A 21404-nucleotide genomic window follows, 5' to 3' on the forward strand; every position below is an offset into this window, starting at 1 on the left:
TGTGAACAAACAACACAGGACCACGCAGACTTTGTCAAAGTTATTATTGTAGAATACTTTGATGTATTTTTTCTTTCATACAGACAAAAGGTGTTGGACTTAATTCCCATTAAATTCTCTTAGATTTCCATACAGATTTAGTCTACAGTATACAGGTGTGTTCTTTCTCATATATAGATATTTATTCGCTTAAATAACAGGCAGGTAACTCTTTAATATATTCAATAGTCTTTATGTTTTTTTTTTTCTTTTTTTGGTCTTTTTTCATTTCAGCACAGTTAAGGCTGCATTTTCTGTCTGCAGAACAGCACTGCATTGTGCAAGAAGGGGGACCATTCCACACACAATATTTACAACAGTATGTATAATGAATAATGTAAAACGTTAATTTCTTCCCATCGTAACATGGCAGTAAATACTTGTAGCAGATCTAAGAGAGCAGCCTAAACAATGCATGGATGCATTGCACTTCTGCAGTCTCTAGCTCTGCATCACCCTCCAGTTCTCCATCCTCCCTGGGTCTCCACTTTTTCCAGTCCTTTAGATCATAATGAGGTACATTTGTATCTCCTGTTCTCTATTTACAGAGTGGTGTCTCTGGTCTTAAGAGACTATAAGCATCTCCACACCTCTGCACACTTCAGGGGCTGTTCAATGGACAGAAAACACAGCCCTTAGAATATGCTCAGGAGAATGTGCAACTGTCTTTTTCCATCAGTGGGAGCACCAATGGAGAAAATCTAAAATAATCATAATAATATACAAGCGCTTCCATTTTGTTGTTCCTCTCTTTACAGAAAGCAATAGGATTGAAAGAAAGAAAACATTCCCCCCCAAAAAAGTGTAACAGGAACATAGTACCTGTAAATCAAAGATGCACATGTGCACATTTGGGCGATCTGTACAGTAGTGGTGTAGTTGTACAATTTATAATTTTGATAAATATAATATATTCTTTTTCACATTGTGTTTCGCCTTCTGTGAAACTGTCTCACAACATCATGATGTAACGTGGCTGGACGGATGGACAGAGATGGCTGGAACTGGACAGTCAAATTTACACCACTGTAGAGTATCAGCCTGTTGTTCGGTCTGTATGTATGCGTGTGTCTGTCTGTGTGTGTTTGTATACTGCAGAAAGCATTGATAGAGCTGTGCTAAGAGGTGCTGAAATAGAGTACGTTGGAATTGAACAGGATATGTGTGTGTGTGTGTGTGTGTGTGTGCGTGCGTGTGTGTGTGTGTGAGAGAGGAAGAGAGCAGATGTGGAGAGATCATATAGCACACAGTAGTGACAGTAGCCTAAATGATTTACCAACACATAAAGAGTGACATTAATGATACCAAATGCATGCTTCAAAACAGACAGACCAATACAATGTCACCACCTGCCCACTCCCAAAGGTTGGGGTCAGGATGGCGGCGATGATGATGAGCATTCAAGAAGACAGGGTTCTGTACAGGTAAGGGTGTTCCCAGAGAGCCCTGCGCGCATCCTCAAACAGAACTAGCAGGACGGACATGTTCTCTCACTGTGTTTGCATGTGTTGTCGTCTTTGTAAGACTTCTAATCCTACGTCTGGGTACAGGTGTCGACATAGCAGTCTGTTGCATATTGTCTGCCATTGCCTTTCTCTGGTGGTGGGACCAGTTGATAACTCAGGGAAGTCAACGGGGGATAACTGATGGGAGGGAAGGGAGGTAAGGGAGAGGAAGGGGGAGTTCCAGGTTTTGCATTGCATTGCAGTCACGCTCCGATGGCAACATGAAGTCAGCGGTTCACCCACACATAGTGCAACATGGGATACAGGAGGGCACTCTCACACCCGGTCTGGAATGTGATGCGGCTGTTTGGAATGTAAGTTTCCATGGAATGTTGAGGTCGACAAGGTGACGGTGGAATGTGATGTCACGAGCGCTGCACTCGTCGTCACGAGGGTGGCTGTCCAAATGATTTTTTTTTTTTTTTTTCTGCTTTTTTTTTGTTTGGCGTGTGCTCATGCAGCATGTTATGCCCTTTTTCTTTTACATTGGAAAGCTTCAACATAATATGTCTTAAAGCAATACTGCAATATGTTGGGAAATATGCTTATTTGCTTTCTTTGCTGAGAAGATTGATACCACTCTCACGTCTGTCCATTCAATGTGAAGCCGAAACCAGTAGGCAGTTAGCTTAAAGCATAAATATATATGTAGGAAAATAGGGGGAAACAGCTATGGCTGTTTGAAAGTAGCAAAATCCTCCTACCAGCACCACTAATATAATAAGCACCTATGATAGTATGTCTCCAGACAGCCGAGGGAAAATATTTGACTTTTGTGAATGAATTTCAAGACTTTTTAATACCTCCTGAGGCCTTTTATTAAGGAATTGAATTGAATTCATACTGTATTTTTAAAAAACTTTTCAAGACCAGCAGATACCGTGTTTTTTTTACGGATTAAACTAACGAGATATAATGTGTTAATCAGTGAGCTTTGGATGTGCTCTGTTTGTTTTTACTTTTGAGAGTGCCGAGTTAGCTGTTTCCAGTCTTTATGCTAAGCTAAGCTAACCTGCTGTAGCACATTTATTTATTTAGACGTGAAAATGGTCTCGATCTTCTTACGTAACTCTCAGCAAGAAAGCCAATAAGTGTATTTCCTGAAATGTCGAAGTGTTCCTTTAAGGTGTCCCAATCAACTAATTGAATATCACGATGATGGGGAACGCACAGTGTTTGACACATAGCTCTCAGTGGTCGTACCTGATCGAGTGGGCTTTGGGCCTAAAGCTAAAGCTGAACACTGACATAAGACGTGGGCCTGATAGCTCGAGTGGTCGGTTGCTTTTCAACATCAGTGATTTCTTTTTTTTTCTTCCCTTCTGGATCGAACATCCAACAGATCAAACAGAAACAATCTCTTTGTCCACAGAGAAACGAATGCAGAGGGCGCCGGTACATGATGGAGACGACACAATGGCACGTGAGCAGGAGCGGGTTTCGAAGTGAGTGCATGTTAGTCTTAAAGGGCCATCGCCTGTGCATTGTGTGTTTGATGGCATTTAAAGGGTTAATGCTTCCAAAGAAAAGCCGACACACACACACACACACACACCAATGAAAGACCAGAAGGGACGAGACAAGACGAGACAAAGTCTTGAGGAACAGCAAGAGAGAAGATGATGGAACACGTAACAGAGATGAAGTGGAAGAGGACCTCACCCACGGGCTCGCCCTGACTGATGTCAATAAATATCCCCAATGCGTACTCATCAGTTCATCAACATGGCTGGAGGCTGTAAATTAAGTACTGTGGGCCAACGTATGTATATGTGAGATGCCACACACTGTATCGTCTCATAGCATGGTGGACAATATTACAGATAACGGGGTCATGTGGACTTATGGGGGGGGGGGCGGCATTCGAGGATTGGCAGAAAGAACAGTGATGAACATGACGAGTTCTGTGCTGTCGCTTCCCGAACATTCAAATGATATATACATATACTCTATATATGTATTCCCCGCTCCTTTAGTTGTTTTTTTTGCAGCCATACTATTTACTATTAGGTTTAAATGAACAGTATCTTTGTTTGCAATTTATATTTTTGTTATGTTTTTGTTGGGTTTTTTTTTTTCAGAAGAGACAAGACATTACACGTACACACATAGAAAGAAGAGAGAGAGCAATGAAAGAAAAGAACGTTTTGTTTTTTTTAAAAAGCTCAATGTGAAATTTCCGAGAAAGAGAAAATAAAGAAATGTAAAAAAGAAAAGAAATGAATGAGCACCGTTATGTTGAGAAATAAAAAGATGGAATTGACTGAAGTCTAGTTAAAGCTTTAACAAAGCGTTTTACTTGTATTGCAAGCAAATTAGTGATTTTAAAAGTTGGCTGTAGATTCTAGCCAGCTAAATGGTGGTGGTGGTGACTATGGTGCCATGGCAGGTAGGTTGGTAGGTGGGTGGTGACAACAACACTAATGATGAACACCAATAGAAACAGAGTGAGTCAGCCTCTGGCCCTGACATGGCCCTGATCTGCTGAAGGGTTGAAGGATGTGTCGGTTTTTTGTTTTTTTTCTCGGATGTCCGTCCCCCTCCCTCCCCAACCCACCGTCACTCAGGACAACGCAGCGAGAGCAGACCTGTGCGTGTGTGTGTGACAAGTGTGCACGCAGTCAGGCGGGGTGGGGTTGGGCAGGTTGTTCAGGGAGGGCAACAGACGGACGGGGGTGGGGCGGTGGGTTCGAGGGTGGAGGGGGGGTCGGGGGTGGTGTTGTCAGTGGGTCAGACTGAGAGGGCTGGAGCAAGGGCAAAGGAGGTAAAGTCGCAATGTTCTCAGGGAGTTTGCGAGCAGAAGTCTCCAGCCATTGTCCACTCCCTCTGGTACCTCCCCCATCCTTCGCTCCCTCCTGTTAGCTTTGTCGTAGGGAGATTGGATGAAAAATGTCATGTGTGAGTCCTCAGCCCTCTCTTCCGCTCCCTTTTCCTCCCCAAGTCACCATTCCCCTTCTCCTCTCCCCCCGACCCACGTTCAGCTCAGTTATAAGGAGGTCTCCACGCAGTAGAGGTGGGCCAGGTAAGGGCCGGAGGGTCTCACCGGCCTGTCCCTGCCATGATGGTTATGATGGTGTTGGTGGCGGTGGTGGTGGTGGTGATGGGGGCTCCAGTAGCTGGGGGTAACTGCATTGGTGCTCTTTTTGTTGCCGTGGGTGACTGTTGAACTGATGCTGCTGCTGCTGCTGCTGCTGCTGTTGTTGTTGTTGTTTCGGTTGCACGGGGTCACCGGGAGGCTGTACTGGCGGTAGGGGCGGGTGGGTCGGGAGCGGGCTGGGGGCGGGGGCTGGGCGGGAGGGGGCGGTGGCTTGCGGAGGGCCGGGTGCAGGTGCTGGTATCTGCTGAGCTCTGATTCGTCGTCCACGTCAGTGTCGTCGATCAGCGGGATGTTGTGGATGAGGTCGTTGATGAGGAACTCCGGGTGGGCCATGAAGTTGTGGATGGAGTTGCGGGATTCCGGTTTCTCCCGGCCCTCGTACAGCGAACTACGGAATGCTTTCACCACTCGCATCTGCCGAAAGGAAGGAAGACGAGGGAGAGACCACAAGAAAGAGAGAGGTTTAAGTCAGACATGAAAAAGGGGAAAGGGGAGGCCAGGGAAACCCAGAGACAGACAGACTCGTGTCCTCCAGCAGACAAACAGAGTGACAGACAGACAGATGGACACTCAGGACCAGGTGGCTACAGTCAAAGTTTATACAAGATGACTTCTATTGGTCACATTCGGTTTATTTTCTATAGAGAAATATGACTCCGATCTGCTCTGGAAGCTGAAAATAATGTTATTGGCTGGATTCAACCACAATGGACGTGGCCAAAGCACAACAGTCTTTTGGAGCACAAGTTAAAAGACTATTTCGACATTTGGGAAATTCATTTATTTGCTTAATTTTTTCATTTCCAAGAGTTATATTAGAATATTGATACCACTCTCATGTCTGTGTGCTCAACTACAGCCACTAGCCAGTTAGCTTAGCTGAGGATAAAGACTGAAAACAGGGAAACAGCTAAAATGCTCACTATTGAACATGTCATCTCTTGGTTTGATCTGTAAAGTTTTTACAGACTATTTTTTGGCTGGGAGTAACTCCAGATTTATAATGTGATAATTAGTGAGCTTTAAGGCGTTTTTCTCGTGTGATTCATTCGCACGTCAATACATTTTTTCGAACTGCTGTTTTTGTCATGAATACTTTCACACTGAACATGAATATTATGGACGAATAAAGGCATCAGACAATCACATTGCGCGGAACGGGATGAGTTGCTGCCATGGATGTATTAAGAGAACTGGATACAGCGGTGGAGGCAGGGCCCCGTTCATTCCTATGAAAGTTGCTCAGCATGAAGACAAAATGGCTCGACTTCCGCCTGGAAAAGTACCCGGATCTTGGGCACATGGAACATGCGCAGTAGCGTCCGCTCGGTCACATGACTCGGTCACGGTGTCCCAACGTCACGCCGTCGTCACGGCTTGCACTCCAGCCTCGGTCTGGGTCTCATTCACAGTAACGGAGGAAGGGAAATAACTCTGGATTCAGCTATTAGTGTGTTTTACAACTTTTAGGACCTAACGATTCAAATAAAGATTATTAGAGTTGATTAGTTGATAGTTGATTTATCTCAAAAACAATTATCCGCTGAGTTACAGATTTCTCTTTCCCAATGTAAGTCTATGGGAAAAAGTATTTTTGGGCCCAATGGCATTATGTGACGGACACAGAAGTTGCAGTACCACCGTTTGGCCACTACGAAAGTTGGGATCAACGACCGGCGCTCTTCGTGGGGGCTCGGTTGTGCCTATATTTATTTAACAACACGGAGGCTCCGTAGTCGGAAACAAGACGGCAAACTTTATGACTCCTTTCAACCTTGACAAACGCAGCTCAGACCAGACCCCCGTTCCGTTCTTACCTTTCACAATAAAAGCCTATAGACTTATATATTTTGCATTTCTGTTTTTTGTTATACATCACGCCCCTGGTGTGTGAAGGCCTCTAAGGTGCCAATACACTCCATCTGAACTGCTTGTCAGATAGTCAAAAAGCTTTGGAAACCCCCCCACACACACTTTTTTTCATTTCTCTTTTTTCATAACTACTTCTGACACTTTTCATGTGAGCTACCGAGTGCAAAACACTTATTTGCTGTTATTCCCGTATTTTAACAATATCACGTCTCCCCCACCTTTCTATAACGACCGGCTTTCCACTCCTCCTTCACAATCAGATAAGGTATAAGCACTTTTTTTTAACCCAACACATCGAACCCTACTTATTTTTGAGCATAACCCAACCCTTAGAGGGCTAGCTGCTTCCAGTCTTTATGCTATAGCCAAGCTAACCGGCTAACATCCAACATCTGGCAAATCTAAATAACAAAGAGGAGTGTTTACAAGGTTTTGAGCTAAATTTACATGGTAATGGATAAATAAAATGTTTTTCAGACAGGGCAACATCTTGGGATGAGTGTATTCGCAACCTCACCTTGCCACCGGACTATTTCATCATCAAGATGCTGTCTGGTTTTTTAATCATGTCTCCTCTATTATCCTATTCTTTCACAAGGGGAATTGGATTAGTCTTCCTTATTTTGTACAGAGCAGTTATCAAGGTCATTTCTCAAACTATGTAATTATATTATTGTAACTTTGGGAGCACAAATATCTTGACTAATTCAGTACCAACAGAGCGTCCACCTGAACCTGTCTGTCCCCAACAGACCAAAAAAAAAGAAAGAAGAAAAAAAATAATCAAAATGAGTTGGCTAATGACTGAATATTTTTGTCAGTTCTCACACACCAATCAAACCTCACAGGACGAGAGCATTTAGTAGCCACCATCACAAAGACCAAAGAAGCTGCAGACGCTTCACATCATACACACGTGGCATGTGTTTGTGTGTGTGTGTGTGTTGGTGGGTGTGATACAGTATGTGTGGAGAAAACACTCAAACCTCAGCACACTGGATCACATGCATGCACACACACACACACACAGGTGAGGGTTGTTGTTAGGCACAGATGGAGAAGAAGCAAGAATGGTGAGTGTGTTAGTTTAATGTACAATAAAATAATAAAGAATGGCAAGAACCTATAGCAGTGACCACACACACACACACACACACACACAGACACACACACAAACGTGCATGCAGCAGCGGTGTAACTGAGTGAACCAACAGTTCAGTTGTTTCCACATCGTGCGGCTTGGAGGTTGACGTCTGCATGCATCGGACAGTTGTCAATCATGGGTGCTGTTTGTTAAAGGGAGCTGGTTTATTCACGCAAACACCTCAGCAGCCAGACAGTGAGCTAGTCTGTCAGCATCTCTATGCAAACACACACACACACACACACACACATGCACATGTGGAAATTGTACTGCAGCCATGCAGCAGTGAGGGACAGAGGAGAGCAGAGTGATTGAAATGATGCTGATGATGATGATGATGCTGATGATGAAGTTGCTGCAGGATAGAGAGAAAAAAAAAAACAAGTCTTGCAAAACAGAAAGGTGACATCACGGAGAATCAGCAGGTTAGAACAGTATGTGATTGGTTAGATTATTAGAAACAGAAGATGATGGGTTCAAAGGCCAGAGCAAAACTCGGGCGTCAGCCCTGTCGCAAGAGAGAGGCAGCCAGGTCATGCTGAATCAGATCGTTGTCACTTACACTCTCTTTCTGTCTCTCTCTCTCTCTCTCTCTCTCTCTCTCTCTCACACACACACACACACACCCACACCCACATGCACACACCCACACACACACAAAACACATAGGAGTGAGGTCTGTGAGTGTACTTGAAGGTACATTATGCAGTGTATGTATGCGTGCGTAAACACATTCCTTTGCCATGGCAGTTGGTCCATGCACCCTTCCCCTCCCCAAGCCCAAACAGAGGAAAAGAAGCAGCATGAGCACAAAAGAAACAGTAGACAGTTCAATGCAAATACACAGACAGGCACAGGCAGGCAGAGCCCTACATAGAGACAGTTTGGCCAAATGACATCAACAGACTGCAACATTTAACTGGAGTCCAAACTGTGATTATGAGAAGGTGGATGGTCAGGCAGCTGAATGGAGATCAGTGCTGCAGTCGGCCAAACTAAGAGGAGTCTCTATATGTGACTCTGCCGTATATGATAGACAGACGTACAGACAGACAGAAGGTCAAGCAGTAGGTTCAGTGCTTATCTGTTTTTCCAAAGAGCCTGTCAGACAGTAGAAAAACACCTCATGCAGACTGAGAAGGTGTCAGAATGTTACTTTCTCACTTCGTCAGCGCTTGGTTTGTTTTCATTTTTTGTCTCCATGGAAAGAGTAAACTTTCGAGTATATGCCGTCCCCAGTGTGACCAGAGCGGCCTGGAGGTCTGGGCACTGCTGTGTTACTTATGTCTCTCACTTTCTTTCTTTCTTTCTTTCTCTCCCTCTCCCTCTCCCTGTCGGCCCTTTCAGCAGTGCTTGATGGAAAAACAATGATGGTTAAAGTACAAGAAGGAAATAGGCGCTGGAAGGTAGAGAGGCTGCTGTGTGCAACAACACAATTGCTTATGAGAAGAAACTGCAACATAAAACACAGGGAGAAGCTGTGAGGTGGATGGCTGGTTACCCACCCTTTGGTATGTGATGACTGGGCTCTAATCCATAGCAACCCCTCAGCAACACCTTCCTCAATTCAATGCACATTCTCTTCATGTCGCCTACTCATATCCCATTTAAAGAGCAAAAACTGAGCGCGGAGGCTGAAATATTATTCTTGAATATGAAAGAACTTTAGCAAAGAATTGAGGAGCTGAGGATGGATTTTGGCCTAAACACCCCATTCCCCTTAAAGTTCCTGACCAACGCAAACTTTCATATTCATCTCTTTTCTCAATTTAATTGCAGGCAGATGAAACAAGGCCAGTCTGAAATGAAAACAAACTGGATCCAAAGATCAGTGCTATAGATCCAGATGGATCACTAAGGTCCAGCGCAGCTCAGGTGGATGAAAGCATGAAACAGAGACGTCTACTTGTATCATCTCTATTTAATATTTAAGATATTTCTTTCAGATATCCCCGGGGCTCTTTTCTTACCCAGTGATGATAGATTTAAAGTCAGGGAGGTGATGGTGTTGATGTCAGAACTTACGCACATCATACTGCAACAGGGGCACAGTGCCAAGTCTGAGGGCTGGGTCTGCTTTGCAAAGAACTCTGGGTAGTGGAGTGAAGTAATGACCCTGATGCAGGGGAAGAGGTCAGTCTGTCTTGATAACACACATAGGAAATCATTTGTAGTGTGTGTTTGTTGCTCGGGGATTCCCATATCGGACCATTTCATCAGGCTTTAGGCATCATAGGAAAGTACTTAAAGGAGTACTTCACCCTTCAAATGTCCATTTCTATATCAATTATTATGTTACCTTGAAGAAAACTTAGATTTTATCACATGCCTCAATGGGAAAGTAATTGATATGCAAATGGTCATTTTAAGGGAGAGGTATTCCTTTAAAGAGGACATATGCTCATTTTCAGGTACATACTTGTATTTCGGGTTCTTACTAAAACATCTTTACATACTTTAATGTCCAAAAAACACATTATTTTCCTCATCCTGTCTGTCTGAATATACCTCTATTCGTCTGAAATGCTCCGTTTTAGCACCTTTCTCTCTTTAAGCCCCCACCCCCCTCCTAAAAAAGCCCAGTCTGCTCTGATTGGCAAGAGAGAAAAATATGGTGCACCTTTGCAAAGGTAGTTCTCAAGCTGTGGCCGGTATATACTAATGAGCCTGTACGTGACATAGGAAGGGGGAGCCAAATGTGATTGGTTTGTTGAATCTCATGATCTCTGATCTAGGCAACCCACAAAAAAAACCTGACTAGGTTGTTTTATTTTACAGTCTGTGACCCAAATGTATGTGCAAAAGCACTGAAAATCATCATATGTCCCCTTCAAAAGCTAAGGCTGGTGATATATTCTGTATTTGTGGCATTGTCACCAAATCCCATAAAAGGACCAAAACCAACAATGTGTTCGTCCGTCTCTCAAATTTTTTACTTCCCAACCCTGTCTGGGGCTCCCAATCCCCAAGCCCACTGGTTCCTACTGAACATGGAAAAATATAAAAAAAAAACAGCTGGGCACTGTAGTTTTTACCGATTGTTACTTAAACAGGAGGAAATAATTGTGTATTTGTCTCAGATTCCCACAGATTTGGTGCACTACTGAGTTATTTCCAGCAGCAGCAGACGGTGTATGAGGGGTTGAGTCAAAATAAACTTCAGTGTGAACCTGAGTCACACTGAAGTTAATGCTTGCTCCTTCACATCCCCTCCTTGTCAATCTATTTGGGTTCAGGAACTGAACCACAAGGGGGTGACTTCAAAATGCAAGTACGTGTCATACTACTGTTGAGTAACAGACTTGGGACACAACAAGCTCTTCAAATGAAGGAAAAAAAAAAAGCCAGCAATGAGCTATCAGTGGTGAGACCTGAACCCTAGCTCCATTCATTGATTCTACATCTCTCCTTCCACACTCCCAACTCATATTATCCGTCTTTTCTATCAAGCAGCCAGTGTTGTAAAGTGATGGTGAGAAGTATGTGTTTCCTTAAACAAAGCCCAGGTAACCTCTAGTGTCTGTGCAGGATGATCACGACAATGAGGTGTCAGCAGCGCCTCTCTGTATCTACGCCTACAGGTGATGGAGCAGCGTGGGGGAAGGAAGGCAGCGTGGAATGGGAGGAGGGAAGGATGGACGAAAGGGAGCAAGGGAAGGTAAGGAGAAGCAACTGAGAAAGACGGATGAAGACAATCAAACGAAGAGACAACGCAACCACACACATGCTCGCACAAGCAAACACTCGCACACTGACGAACAAACACACAGAAGTCAAAACTACGGCTCTCGGTTATGTCAGCACACACAGACACACTTGCAAACAGACACGTGCGGAACTGACATACAAAGAAATCAAGAGAAAACATGAGGGGTGGACGCTACTCTAGTAAGGAGATGGGAGGATGACAAAAAGGGATGAGGTAAAGGACAAAGTAAGATACAAAAAAAATGAAGAGAAACCTACGAAAGAAATCTTATCAGTACTGCTACACAAGAGCCCGTATTTAGATCTGATCAAATCTAAATACCTCTACAAAAGAACAACTCTACTTATGAAGAACAATAAGAATACATTTCACAGAATATTTCTGCAAACAGGGAACCTGTAATATCTCATAATTATAGAAGGAAAAGGAGAGAGCTGTGATGGAGAGAGAGAGGAAAGAAAACAAACTGCACAGAGAGAAAAATCAGGACTTTTTGGAGACATCGGCGAGGGGAGGGTGGGGGGGGGCAAACTTGTGGCGTTGGAGCTGGAAATACTGTTACAGAAACAACCAGTTGACAACAATTGCAGCACTCGACATAAGTGAGAGGAGCAAAAGAAGGAGAAAGAAAGAAATAGTGATAAAGGAAGAGGGAACCTTTTTTTTTCTTTTTTACTGTCGTCTTGGAAACAGCAGTGTGTTACGGGGCTTTTATACTCGAAGGTTTACAGTTTAGAGAATTGCAGAAGCCATATGAAAGCCATTTGGTAATGAGTATGAATTCTATGGCAGTGAAATCTAATTATAGCATTTTCTACGAGTCACAGAATTGTTACAGTAAAACTATATTCTCTTGTTTTTTTTTAGAGAAAAGACATGACACCTTTACATTAGCGATGTTTACAGCAGGGGTCAACCACGGTAACCACGCTTGACCTCGTTCACAGACAGGAAATTACACATGGTGCAGGAGGAGCAGCCATTTGCTCTCTGAACTTTAGGATGCGTCCTTGCCTTGTACACTCGTAAATCAACCGCTGCTTAAATATCTTCTTTTAAACTTCTCTCTGTTTCTTTTATAAAGTGCTCCATTTCTAACCCCGGACACCTCAGACAGAGAGAGAACAGCAAGCTGCCTCCTGCACCAACCAACACTCAACATCAAAACAAGAGTCTGGACTGGGACCGGGACTGGATTTGGACCAGACCAGATCAGACCAGACCTACACAGCCGGTCAGGACTGGGTGCTGTTCAAAAGGGAGAATAAGAGAAAGGAAAAGAGGAGACATTGCACACACACGAGCAGCGAGCGAGCCGGAGGGGTCACAACCATAGAGAGTAAAAATACTGCAGTCCACGTGCCGTGCAGCAGTGTGTTGTTTGTGTCTACGAATGAGTGTGTGTGAGAGAGAGAGAAAGTGGGTGCAAGTATGGATGCAGGTATACGTGTGTGTGTAAGTGTGTGTGTGTGTGTGTGTGTGTGTGTGTTTGTTTGTTAATGTGTGTGTGTATGTGTGTACATGCGTTCGGCGGACTCACTCCCGGGGGCTGGGCTGGTATTGGCTGGTGCAGTGGAGAGAGCTACGTGAGAGGGGGTAGAGATAGTGTTTACGTCGTGGAGCTGACTGAGCACGGAGGAGCGCCGTCTCACCGCTCCCTGAAACGAACCGCTTCGCTTGAACGTGCTCACTACCTCCATCTGCAGGACAGAGACAAAACAGCAGCACTCAGTGAGTGGGCAGGAGAGGCCGGTCTGAGTGTGTGTGTGCATGTTGGGGTCCCTTTAAAACATTCCCGTCACAGCAGGAATGATAGAAACGGCACTGAAATTTCCCTTGACGGCAAACGTGATCAGAGAGAGACAAAGTGAGAAAAATAAATTCCGGTGATCCATTCTTTCGAAGTCTGAATTAAATTGTTTTATGTTCGTAGAACAGGTGGAAAAAAGTTTTGGCAGGTGATTTATTTTTTGGTCAGGATCAATCACAGAAGTGTTGGTTGTTAGAAACCCCATGTTCTAAACAGGACTAAAACCATTCACATTTTCTTCCACGTGAGTTTTAATTTACATAACTTGCAATATATATACCTTGTCTTTAGTATGCATGGAGAAATTAAAGCTTCAGAAGGCAACAATTTGTTGGCATCATTGGGCAAAATTTCCATTATAACCTTTCAGCATATTGTAATTCAAGTGTTCTGAGAGAAAACTAGACTTCTGCACCTCCTCATGGCTCTGTTTACAGGCTTTAAAAAATCTAGCCCGTGACGGAAGACTTTGGCCAATGACAGGTCATTTCAGAGAGAGAGAGCGTTCCTATTGGCTGTGCTCCGGTCATGTGAGCGGTGCTTGGTACTTCCTCAACAGATCTCAACATGGCTGTCGGGTCACAAACTTTCTAATTTTACAGTTAAACCGTACACTACAAGATGATTCTGAAAACATTTGAGGAGAGAAATAGGCATTACAATAACAGAATATTGATTCATATTTGATCAGCGCTGCCTAGTTTGACCGTTTGGTCGGAGTTCACGAGTGATTGACAGCCGGCTCTCCTAGACAGCAGATGGACAGCAGACTCCAGATCAGCTCTAAGTGGTTGTTTTCCTCCGGTTTGTGAAATCTTGCAGATGCCATTAGGAACACCGGAGGACACAGAGGCACATGATTTTTTTCAGGTTACCAGTTTCATGTACTACTGTCACGATATAACGACCGTTTTATAAAAATAACTTTTTTTAATCATATTTGCTCCAATTTCGCCTACTTCAGCTTTAATACTCACCTGGAAGAAAACATGAATGCTTTTAGTCCTATTTAGAACATGGGGTAGCGGTGTACTTCAGTCTCTCATGTCCCAAATTAATATTCCACTTGAGCAAACACTTTAAATGATCCTGACAAACAAGCAAAAAAAATCCCCAGTTTCAAAGATGAAAAAAAAAATTAACTTCACCTGTTTTTAAGTCATGAACAGAGGAGAGAAAAGCATTTAGATCAGTCTTAGAAAGTGAATCACCTGAATTTTTTTTCTCACTTGCCTCTCAGGGCTTCTGTAGACTTCTGAATATTTCTAACAAGCAAGAAATATAAATGATGACTGTGCATGTACATGAGGTTATGTGTGGGTTTGCATGCATGTATATTTGTTGTCTGCACACTCAGACCAAACCCTCTTAATGAAAAACTGACCACTCTTCGCAAAAGGCACTTAAGCAGAGACTCTTGACTGGATCTCTAACACTGCTCAGGAGGCTGTTAGCAGATTGTCGTTGATGCTGTTTTTTTCTGTCTTAATGTACATTCTCACACAAAGCAGTGTAAGAATCAATCAATTAAAGTAATCAAGCAAGTCAACAGCCTGTCTACTTAGCATTAGCCTTTAGAAAATGTGTAATCACACTCACACACACACACAATCACAGCATTTATCCTCTCTCATGATGTTTATGAGCGTCTAAAATACCACTTCCAAATTAGATTCACAAAGTTTGAACAGAACAGAAAAAGTTAGCTGTGGAGGAGAGAAAAAACCGGAATCATTATATTTGGCACAAGTCAGAAGAACAGCACAGACAGGATGAAATACAGACTGACTTTAGAAGAGTCATATCAGATACAGCGTCTAAACTTAAACTAAAATTGCGTATCTTTCATAGAAGAGTCAATAAAGCAATAAATCTCTTAAAAGGACTTTCTTCCCAAACGTCTCTTATGTTAGTGTGTAAAGGCCATGATACTTACTGGCAGTTTATTTAGGCTGTGTTACTACACAATTCAAGAACAATATCCCCCCCAAAAATAATTTGCATTTCATCATAAAGCACTTGATAGTTTAAAGTGCAAACATTAGGCATTCAGATTCCTACGTTCTTTATGATTCATAATTGTGTCTTTGGTTTTCATGTGTTCTGTTCACACTTTTGGCAAATTCCCCATTTATCTGTAATTCATCTTTTTAACAAACTGCTTGTGTGTCATGACCAAGTGAAGCTTCTGGTTGTGCTGTCGGGATATCTCTGTGTCTATTCCTGTGAAAGAGGTTTGGTTGAGGTTTGTTTTGGTGGTCTCGTCAAACAGTACCTGGGTCTGGATGCGATTGAGGCCTCTGAACCAGAGGATCTGTCCGCGACGCAGCTCTCTCTCGGCACAGTCGATCTCCTCCTCGTCCTCCGCCATCTCCTCCCCTTCATCATCCCCGGGCTCCAGGCCCATCCCCGCCTCCTTCAGGCATGGCAGCCGCTCCGTTGGCACCGTGGCGATCACCTGGAAGCCACGTGTGTTAAATTGCTATGTGACCAGAAGATGCTAGTGTGACGTTATGCTGAGCAGCTGTGAGCTTTTCCAACCGTTTTACACGGATGATGGATCAGATAATACCAGATTATTCCGACAGATTTAAGCACAGAATAGGTCAGAGGTGTTATCTAAGCCTTACCTCAGAGAAAACTCTAGGTAAACCAGTTCTACGCTCGCTTAGTGTGGTCTGACTCAGCAGGCTGAAGAGGTGCTTACCTGCCCCCAGAGGAGCTCCCCAACTCCCACGAACAGACACCAGAGCCACTGCTCCATGTTGAGAGGGGCACAGCTGAAGGGCTTCCCTCCCCACTGCACGATCACGATCTGCAGCAGAAACACAGGGAGGGACATCGCTATTGTCACGCATACAAACACAATGTTGAGGGAGAATGAACTGTAAAAAAACAGAAAAACAAAAACAATGCCAGGATGTGTCAGCAGTCAACACCTCTATCTTCTAGCCAGTTGGCATTGTCACTGTACCCTGCTGTATCCAATAAACATCAAACCAAGATGTCAAGACAGGGATTTTGTGTTTGTGGATTGTATTTAATTATTCATGAGGTATATAGTTTAGCTTCAGCTTTGTGTATAGGAACATTCTCTGGGCCGGTATGTATAAAGCTGCTCAGAGTACAGTTTAGGTCTTTATGCATAAAAATGATTTTGACTGCCTTGCCTCTCTGCCATGTATAAATGTTCCTTATTTGCTTTCTTTCTGAGAGTTAGATGAGAAGATCAATACCACTTCCATGTCGGTTAAATTTGAAGCTAGAGACAGGAGACGGGTAGCTTAGTTTGTCACAAAGACTGTCAACGGGTGCCAGGTGGGGTCCGCACAGTCTGCCCAGGGGATTCAACCTGGGCAGACGCTACGGTGTGTGAAAAGGCCGTGCTGTAAAGCTTTACACCCCTCGCTAACCCTTTGCTCAGCGCAGCGAAAAGCCATTGTTGCGCCGCACAAGCCATTGGAAATAATGGGTTTCAGAGCACAGTGGTGCCGCATTCTGTGTGAATGCTGCTCCCAGCGCAACTGTCAACTGATTGAAAAACCAATTGAGAGGGATTATTTTAGTATTAGTCCATACATTGTTTTTTAAGAAATTGTTGCATATTGTACCTTTAAGTGAATTGCTAGAAATAATCTGTATTAGTAATGGTACCTTCCAACATAATAGATGCAGCCCTGTGGTTTGGACCATAGTATCACCGTGCGCACTTCAGCAGATGTAGTGACGGCATTTTAAATAGCAACATGATCACGTATACAACGAGAGCAAAGTTTATCACAGTGACACTATCATCTTGACACCAAAGTGCATTAAGCTCACTGGGAGTATGATAGAGTGTATCACATACAGTAATATCTTTCTGCAGGGAGGAGGGATCCATCTTTCTTTCTTACTGTATCTTTCTCTTTCACTTCTCTCAAGCTGACTCCAGTCTTCCGCTCTCTCTCATCTCTAATTTTCCAAATCCCTCTGAACTGTCTCTTCGTCGCTCTCACACTCCAAATCACTGCCATCCCTTCCGACTCTCTCTCTCTCTCTCTCTCTTCTCTTTTCTTGTTTCTCCCCAGAGTACCACTGAGCACTGAAGATGCCTCTTTTTCTCTCTCCATCCCTCACTCTGTTTGTGCTTGCATGTCTGTGTTTTTGTGTACTCAAACTTCCCCGCCCAGTGCATTTCTTCTGTATTCACTTCAACAATCATCCTTCTGTTGGTAAAGTTTGAAATCTTAAATCTGGAGTATTTTCTGTCTGGACAGAACAGAAACCAGAAGGTTAATTATGGTTTATAATATACAATTATTTATCATCAGAGCGGGTCGGGTCGTTGGGGGTTGATTACATATATAGAGTATATATGACATCATTGGCCATCTCACTGCTGCGCGCCACTTTTGAGCATGCAACCAGAGAGTGCAACCGTCGGCTAACTTCCTGTTTAGCCCGATGCTGACTGGAATGGGGATAATTCAATCAAGCGGCTCTTCTCGACTTTCCAAATGTTATCGGACCGAAGTCATTTAATTCTGAGAGTGAAACGAGTAGGGACGGGATGGGAATCGATCGTGGTGAATTTCCATTATCGGTATAATCTTGAATATCGTCATGAGTGACTTGAAAGCTGTCTAGCTCGCTATCATGATAGAGAAGTGACAAATAGAGCTAGGCTCAAGTGTTTATACAGTATGCAGCATTGTTGGTTGGAGTTTGTAAACAATCCATTCAAAGTTTCCCACGTCCTCCCGACTCAATGTGCAAGAGAGAGAGAGAGAGCGTAGCGGTGGTCGAGCGAGCTAGAGAGTGAATGAAGAGAGGGAGCGGCGTAACCGAGAACAAAGCAGTGAGTTGGTGAATAAAATGTTATTTTTTTTATTTTTTCATGGCGGTTTTCATCGGCTTGACTCCGCTGTTCTGTGGCCTCTCTGCTCTGCCTGTGTGTGTGTGTGTGTGTGTGTGTGTGTGTGTGTGTGTGTGTGTGTGTGTGTGTGTGAAAAATATGACCAATATACTTATTATATATAATAAACAGAGTGAATTAGACATTAAAGGCTTTAATATAGCCTGCTTCAAACAAAGGCCTGGTACCCTCTGCAGTTGAGGTAAATAAAGGCCCCAGCCACTATTTGAGAATTTACGATAATTAAATGAATACCTCTCTGACAGTGTCAATCAAAACATTATTATAATGTTGTAAAGATAGAATTTATGGATGAGCTGTTGTAATGTTTACATTAGATTTTCAGGTGTACCTAATAAAGTGGCCACTAAGTCTATAATATATATACAATATGCAGTGGAATAACACTAGATTTATCATACTGACGGTTTAAAATGAGAAAAGTTTGTAGACCATGGCAATATTATAATAAAAAATGTGAGCAATGTACCATTAATGAACATCTCAGCTGATTGTTTTTTTTTATAAACAATTATTACAAACTTGGCAGACTTTTGGCAGACTTCAGGGGTATGTATTTTAAACTACATAAAAACACCTTAAACATACCACACGCCAAGATGACCTGTTGACCCCTAAAAGACACCACCTGAAGAAATCTGGTCAACATACTTCAACTGAGTGCTAGAGATGCTCAGCCAGTTTGAGTTAAGTGCAACTCATTTACAACAAGATACCACAACTCACAGGGCATTTGGTAGCCAAGTGGTTCAGAACCATGCTGTACGCAATGTACCTCTCTCTCCCTCCCTGCATTTCCTCTCTGTATCTCTACTATCACTATCAAATAAAGGCAAAACGCCCCAAAAAAAAAAAAAAATGTTCTCCACCAAACAGCAGAGAAAACCATCAAAGGACGTTGAAGGGTTACCCTTACCTGCACAGCAAAGGTCCCCACAACGATGGTGCAGAAGATGGGGTTGGCAAATATGCCGTCAAAGACGTTTCTCTCTCCGTGGATCTTGCGAGCGTTGATCTCGTTGAAAAGTTGCATGAGGACAAAGGTGTTAAAGATGATGGTGTAGTGCTCAGAGGGAGGGGAGTGGAGCGGAGCATTGCGGCCGCTGTCGATGTTGAATATGCGCTCGCCTGGAGGGTAAAGAAAGGAGGAAGAGGAGATGAGATGAGGTGTTGTTCATTAGGGAGTGTGTTCAATCTGCTGCAGGACAAATAAACAATTAACAATTACCACTGTAGCTGCTAAGGTGGCTGTGTATTTCTGTACCTCCACCAAAGCACCTTTTTTTTCTTGTCTTGGATTTTTGATTTAAATGGACACTGAAATAAAAACCTGATAATCCTAATTCCACCAGAAATCTACTGATGAAAGCCAGCTATATTCAGGCTGTTTCAATAGTAGATGCAATTGCATTCCTGGTTGTGTCTGCATGTGTGTCTACCTAAGAACAGTAGGGTGAAAATGATGACCAGCTGGTACACTCCATGGCCCAGGATGTTCTTCATCATGGTTAGCGAGATGAGCGGGTTGTTCCGACCATAGGGTTTCCGTAGCAACAGGTCCTCGGTGGGGGGCTCGGTGGCCAGGGCCAGAGAGGCAAACGTGTCCATGATGAGATTCACCCACAGCATCTGCACCGCCTTCAGAGGAGAGTCCTGCAGAGAGATGTGCAACCAGAGAGCGATGTCACAACCCGTGTTCAGATGAGTCTGACTTCACTGACACTGGTGATTGTGAAAAGGCTGCTTTTCACAAGACCCTAATTCCCAGTTCTTTAGTAGGTTAAATCATTCATTTGAGTCCAGTGTTTCAGTTAATCTGTTAATTTATCAGCCTGTTAATTTAACAGAACACAAGTTTGTTTCATTTGTATAGATTATGATCTGATAAAACGTGTCAGATCTACTGTGGTGATGTACTGCATGTACTTCTTGTGCAGATTATCTGCTCAGTGAGTGAAATAGTGAAAACAGATGTGCATGATTAGGTGCTCGAAGCAGTGGGTGGCTTTGCACGGTCAAGTGGCAGATGGAAGGGTAAAACTGTTTTGTAGTAAATTACATTGTGTAAAGGCTGGTGCACTCGTGGATTTGTGTGTGTGCGTGTGTGTGTGTGTGTGTGTGTGTGTAGGTGCCCATAGATGAATAGTGATTGTCAGCAGTAACAGAGGAGTCTTAGATTAACTGTTCTCATGCTTTTGTAACTTAAGGCCATCTTCTGTTAATATTTTTTAAAAATGTTTTTGTTGTTGTTCAAAAAAGAAGAAAAATATTATAATTATGAGCTGTAATGACCAAAATAAATATTCTGCTTACCCTCACCCACCACTGCCTGCCATTAGGAATCCAAATTGAATGTATTCAGGGTCATACTGTATTTCCGACCACACACTTTGGCGCTTTACTGGAGTAGGATTTTATTTTGATGCGTCCAAAATTCCTGATATCACTGACTTGGAATTACAAGTCCGAGGCTGGCAGCGGTTTTCCCCACTCTGCTCATAATTACGGCTTAAACATTGAGGTGAATGATCATCTCCATTTCGTATTATTACTGACAACTGGTTTTCAAAGACTGGCTCAGGACCCACCGGTGGGTCACAGGAAATTCTATTAGAGTCGCCAAATAAATTTGCATAATTTCTTCCATAGTCGTTTCTTAACATATATATCTGCAGTACACCTTTTTGACACACGAAGGAGCCTGAATGGTCATATTGTTCTGATGATTGTAGACTACTTACAACACTGAATCTAATGTGAAATGCTAGCATATTCAAAATAATATAAGGTGATGTGGAAATGGCAGTACAAATGGTCAGGAACGTTCATTTACGCACAAATTTTCTCTTCTCATGATTTATAGATAAGGCCTATTGTGAATTGGGTCGCAATTGTTTGTCATTTTTAAAAAGTGAGTGCCCAGAAAAAAAGTTTGGGAAACACTGCTTTAGCGGGAAAGAAAAGAACGGGGGACATTTTCTTTGTGGAATTGCTCTTTATGTATTAGCGAGAGAGGGAGAGAGAGAGCAGCAGTGGTAGAGCGAGCTATAGAGTGACTGAAGAGAGGGAGCAGCGTCAGTGAGAACAAAGCAGCGAATCAGAGAAATATCTTATTTTTTGGATTGTTTCACAGCGTTACGCTCTAAAGCACAAATAAACACACAAATAACGCTGCACAACTCCGCATAATCCTGCAGGAAGGTTCCGAGTTGCCGGATTTTGAATGAATACAGGCTTCCTGTCTGCTGTCTGTGGCTCAGCGCTGCTCTCTTCAAACAACAGACACACACCGATCATAGCTGCACTCATA

General features: G+C 43.2%; 1 protein-coding gene across 5 annotated transcripts in view; it reads right to left on the bottom strand.

Annotated features, from left to right (window-relative positions):
- Positions 1 to 27: 27 nt before the first annotated feature.
- atp2b3b (ATPase plasma membrane Ca2+ transporting 3b) overlaps positions 28 to 21404 on the bottom strand; it is a 63817-nt gene continuing 42440 nt past the window's right edge. For 3 of the 5 annotated variants that reach the window (XM_037773714.1, XM_037773715.1, XM_037773716.1), the window contains exons 21-25: positions 19534 to 19747; positions 19011 to 19222; positions 15884 to 15991; positions 15452 to 15634; positions 28 to 5055 (exon numbers count right to left, since the gene is read on the bottom strand). In XM_037773714.1, the coding sequence (XP_037629642.1) occupies positions 4531 to 5055; positions 15452 to 15634; positions 15884 to 15991; positions 19011 to 19222; positions 19534 to 19747 (1242 nt within the window). In that variant the 3' untranslated portion in view covers positions 28 to 4530. Of the gene's footprint in view, positions 5056 to 12906; positions 13067 to 15451; positions 15635 to 15883; positions 15992 to 19010; positions 19223 to 19533; positions 19748 to 21404 lie in introns of all 5 variants that reach the window. The other 2 variants (XM_037773718.1, XM_037773717.1) reach the window with 2 other exon arrangements.

This window comes from Sebastes umbrosus, chromosome 6 (assembly GCF_015220745.1).
Source record: "Sebastes umbrosus isolate fSebUmb1 chromosome 6, fSebUmb1.pri, whole genome shotgun sequence".
NCBI classification, from domain to species: Eukaryota; Metazoa; Chordata; class Actinopteri; order Perciformes; family Sebastidae; genus Sebastes; species Sebastes umbrosus.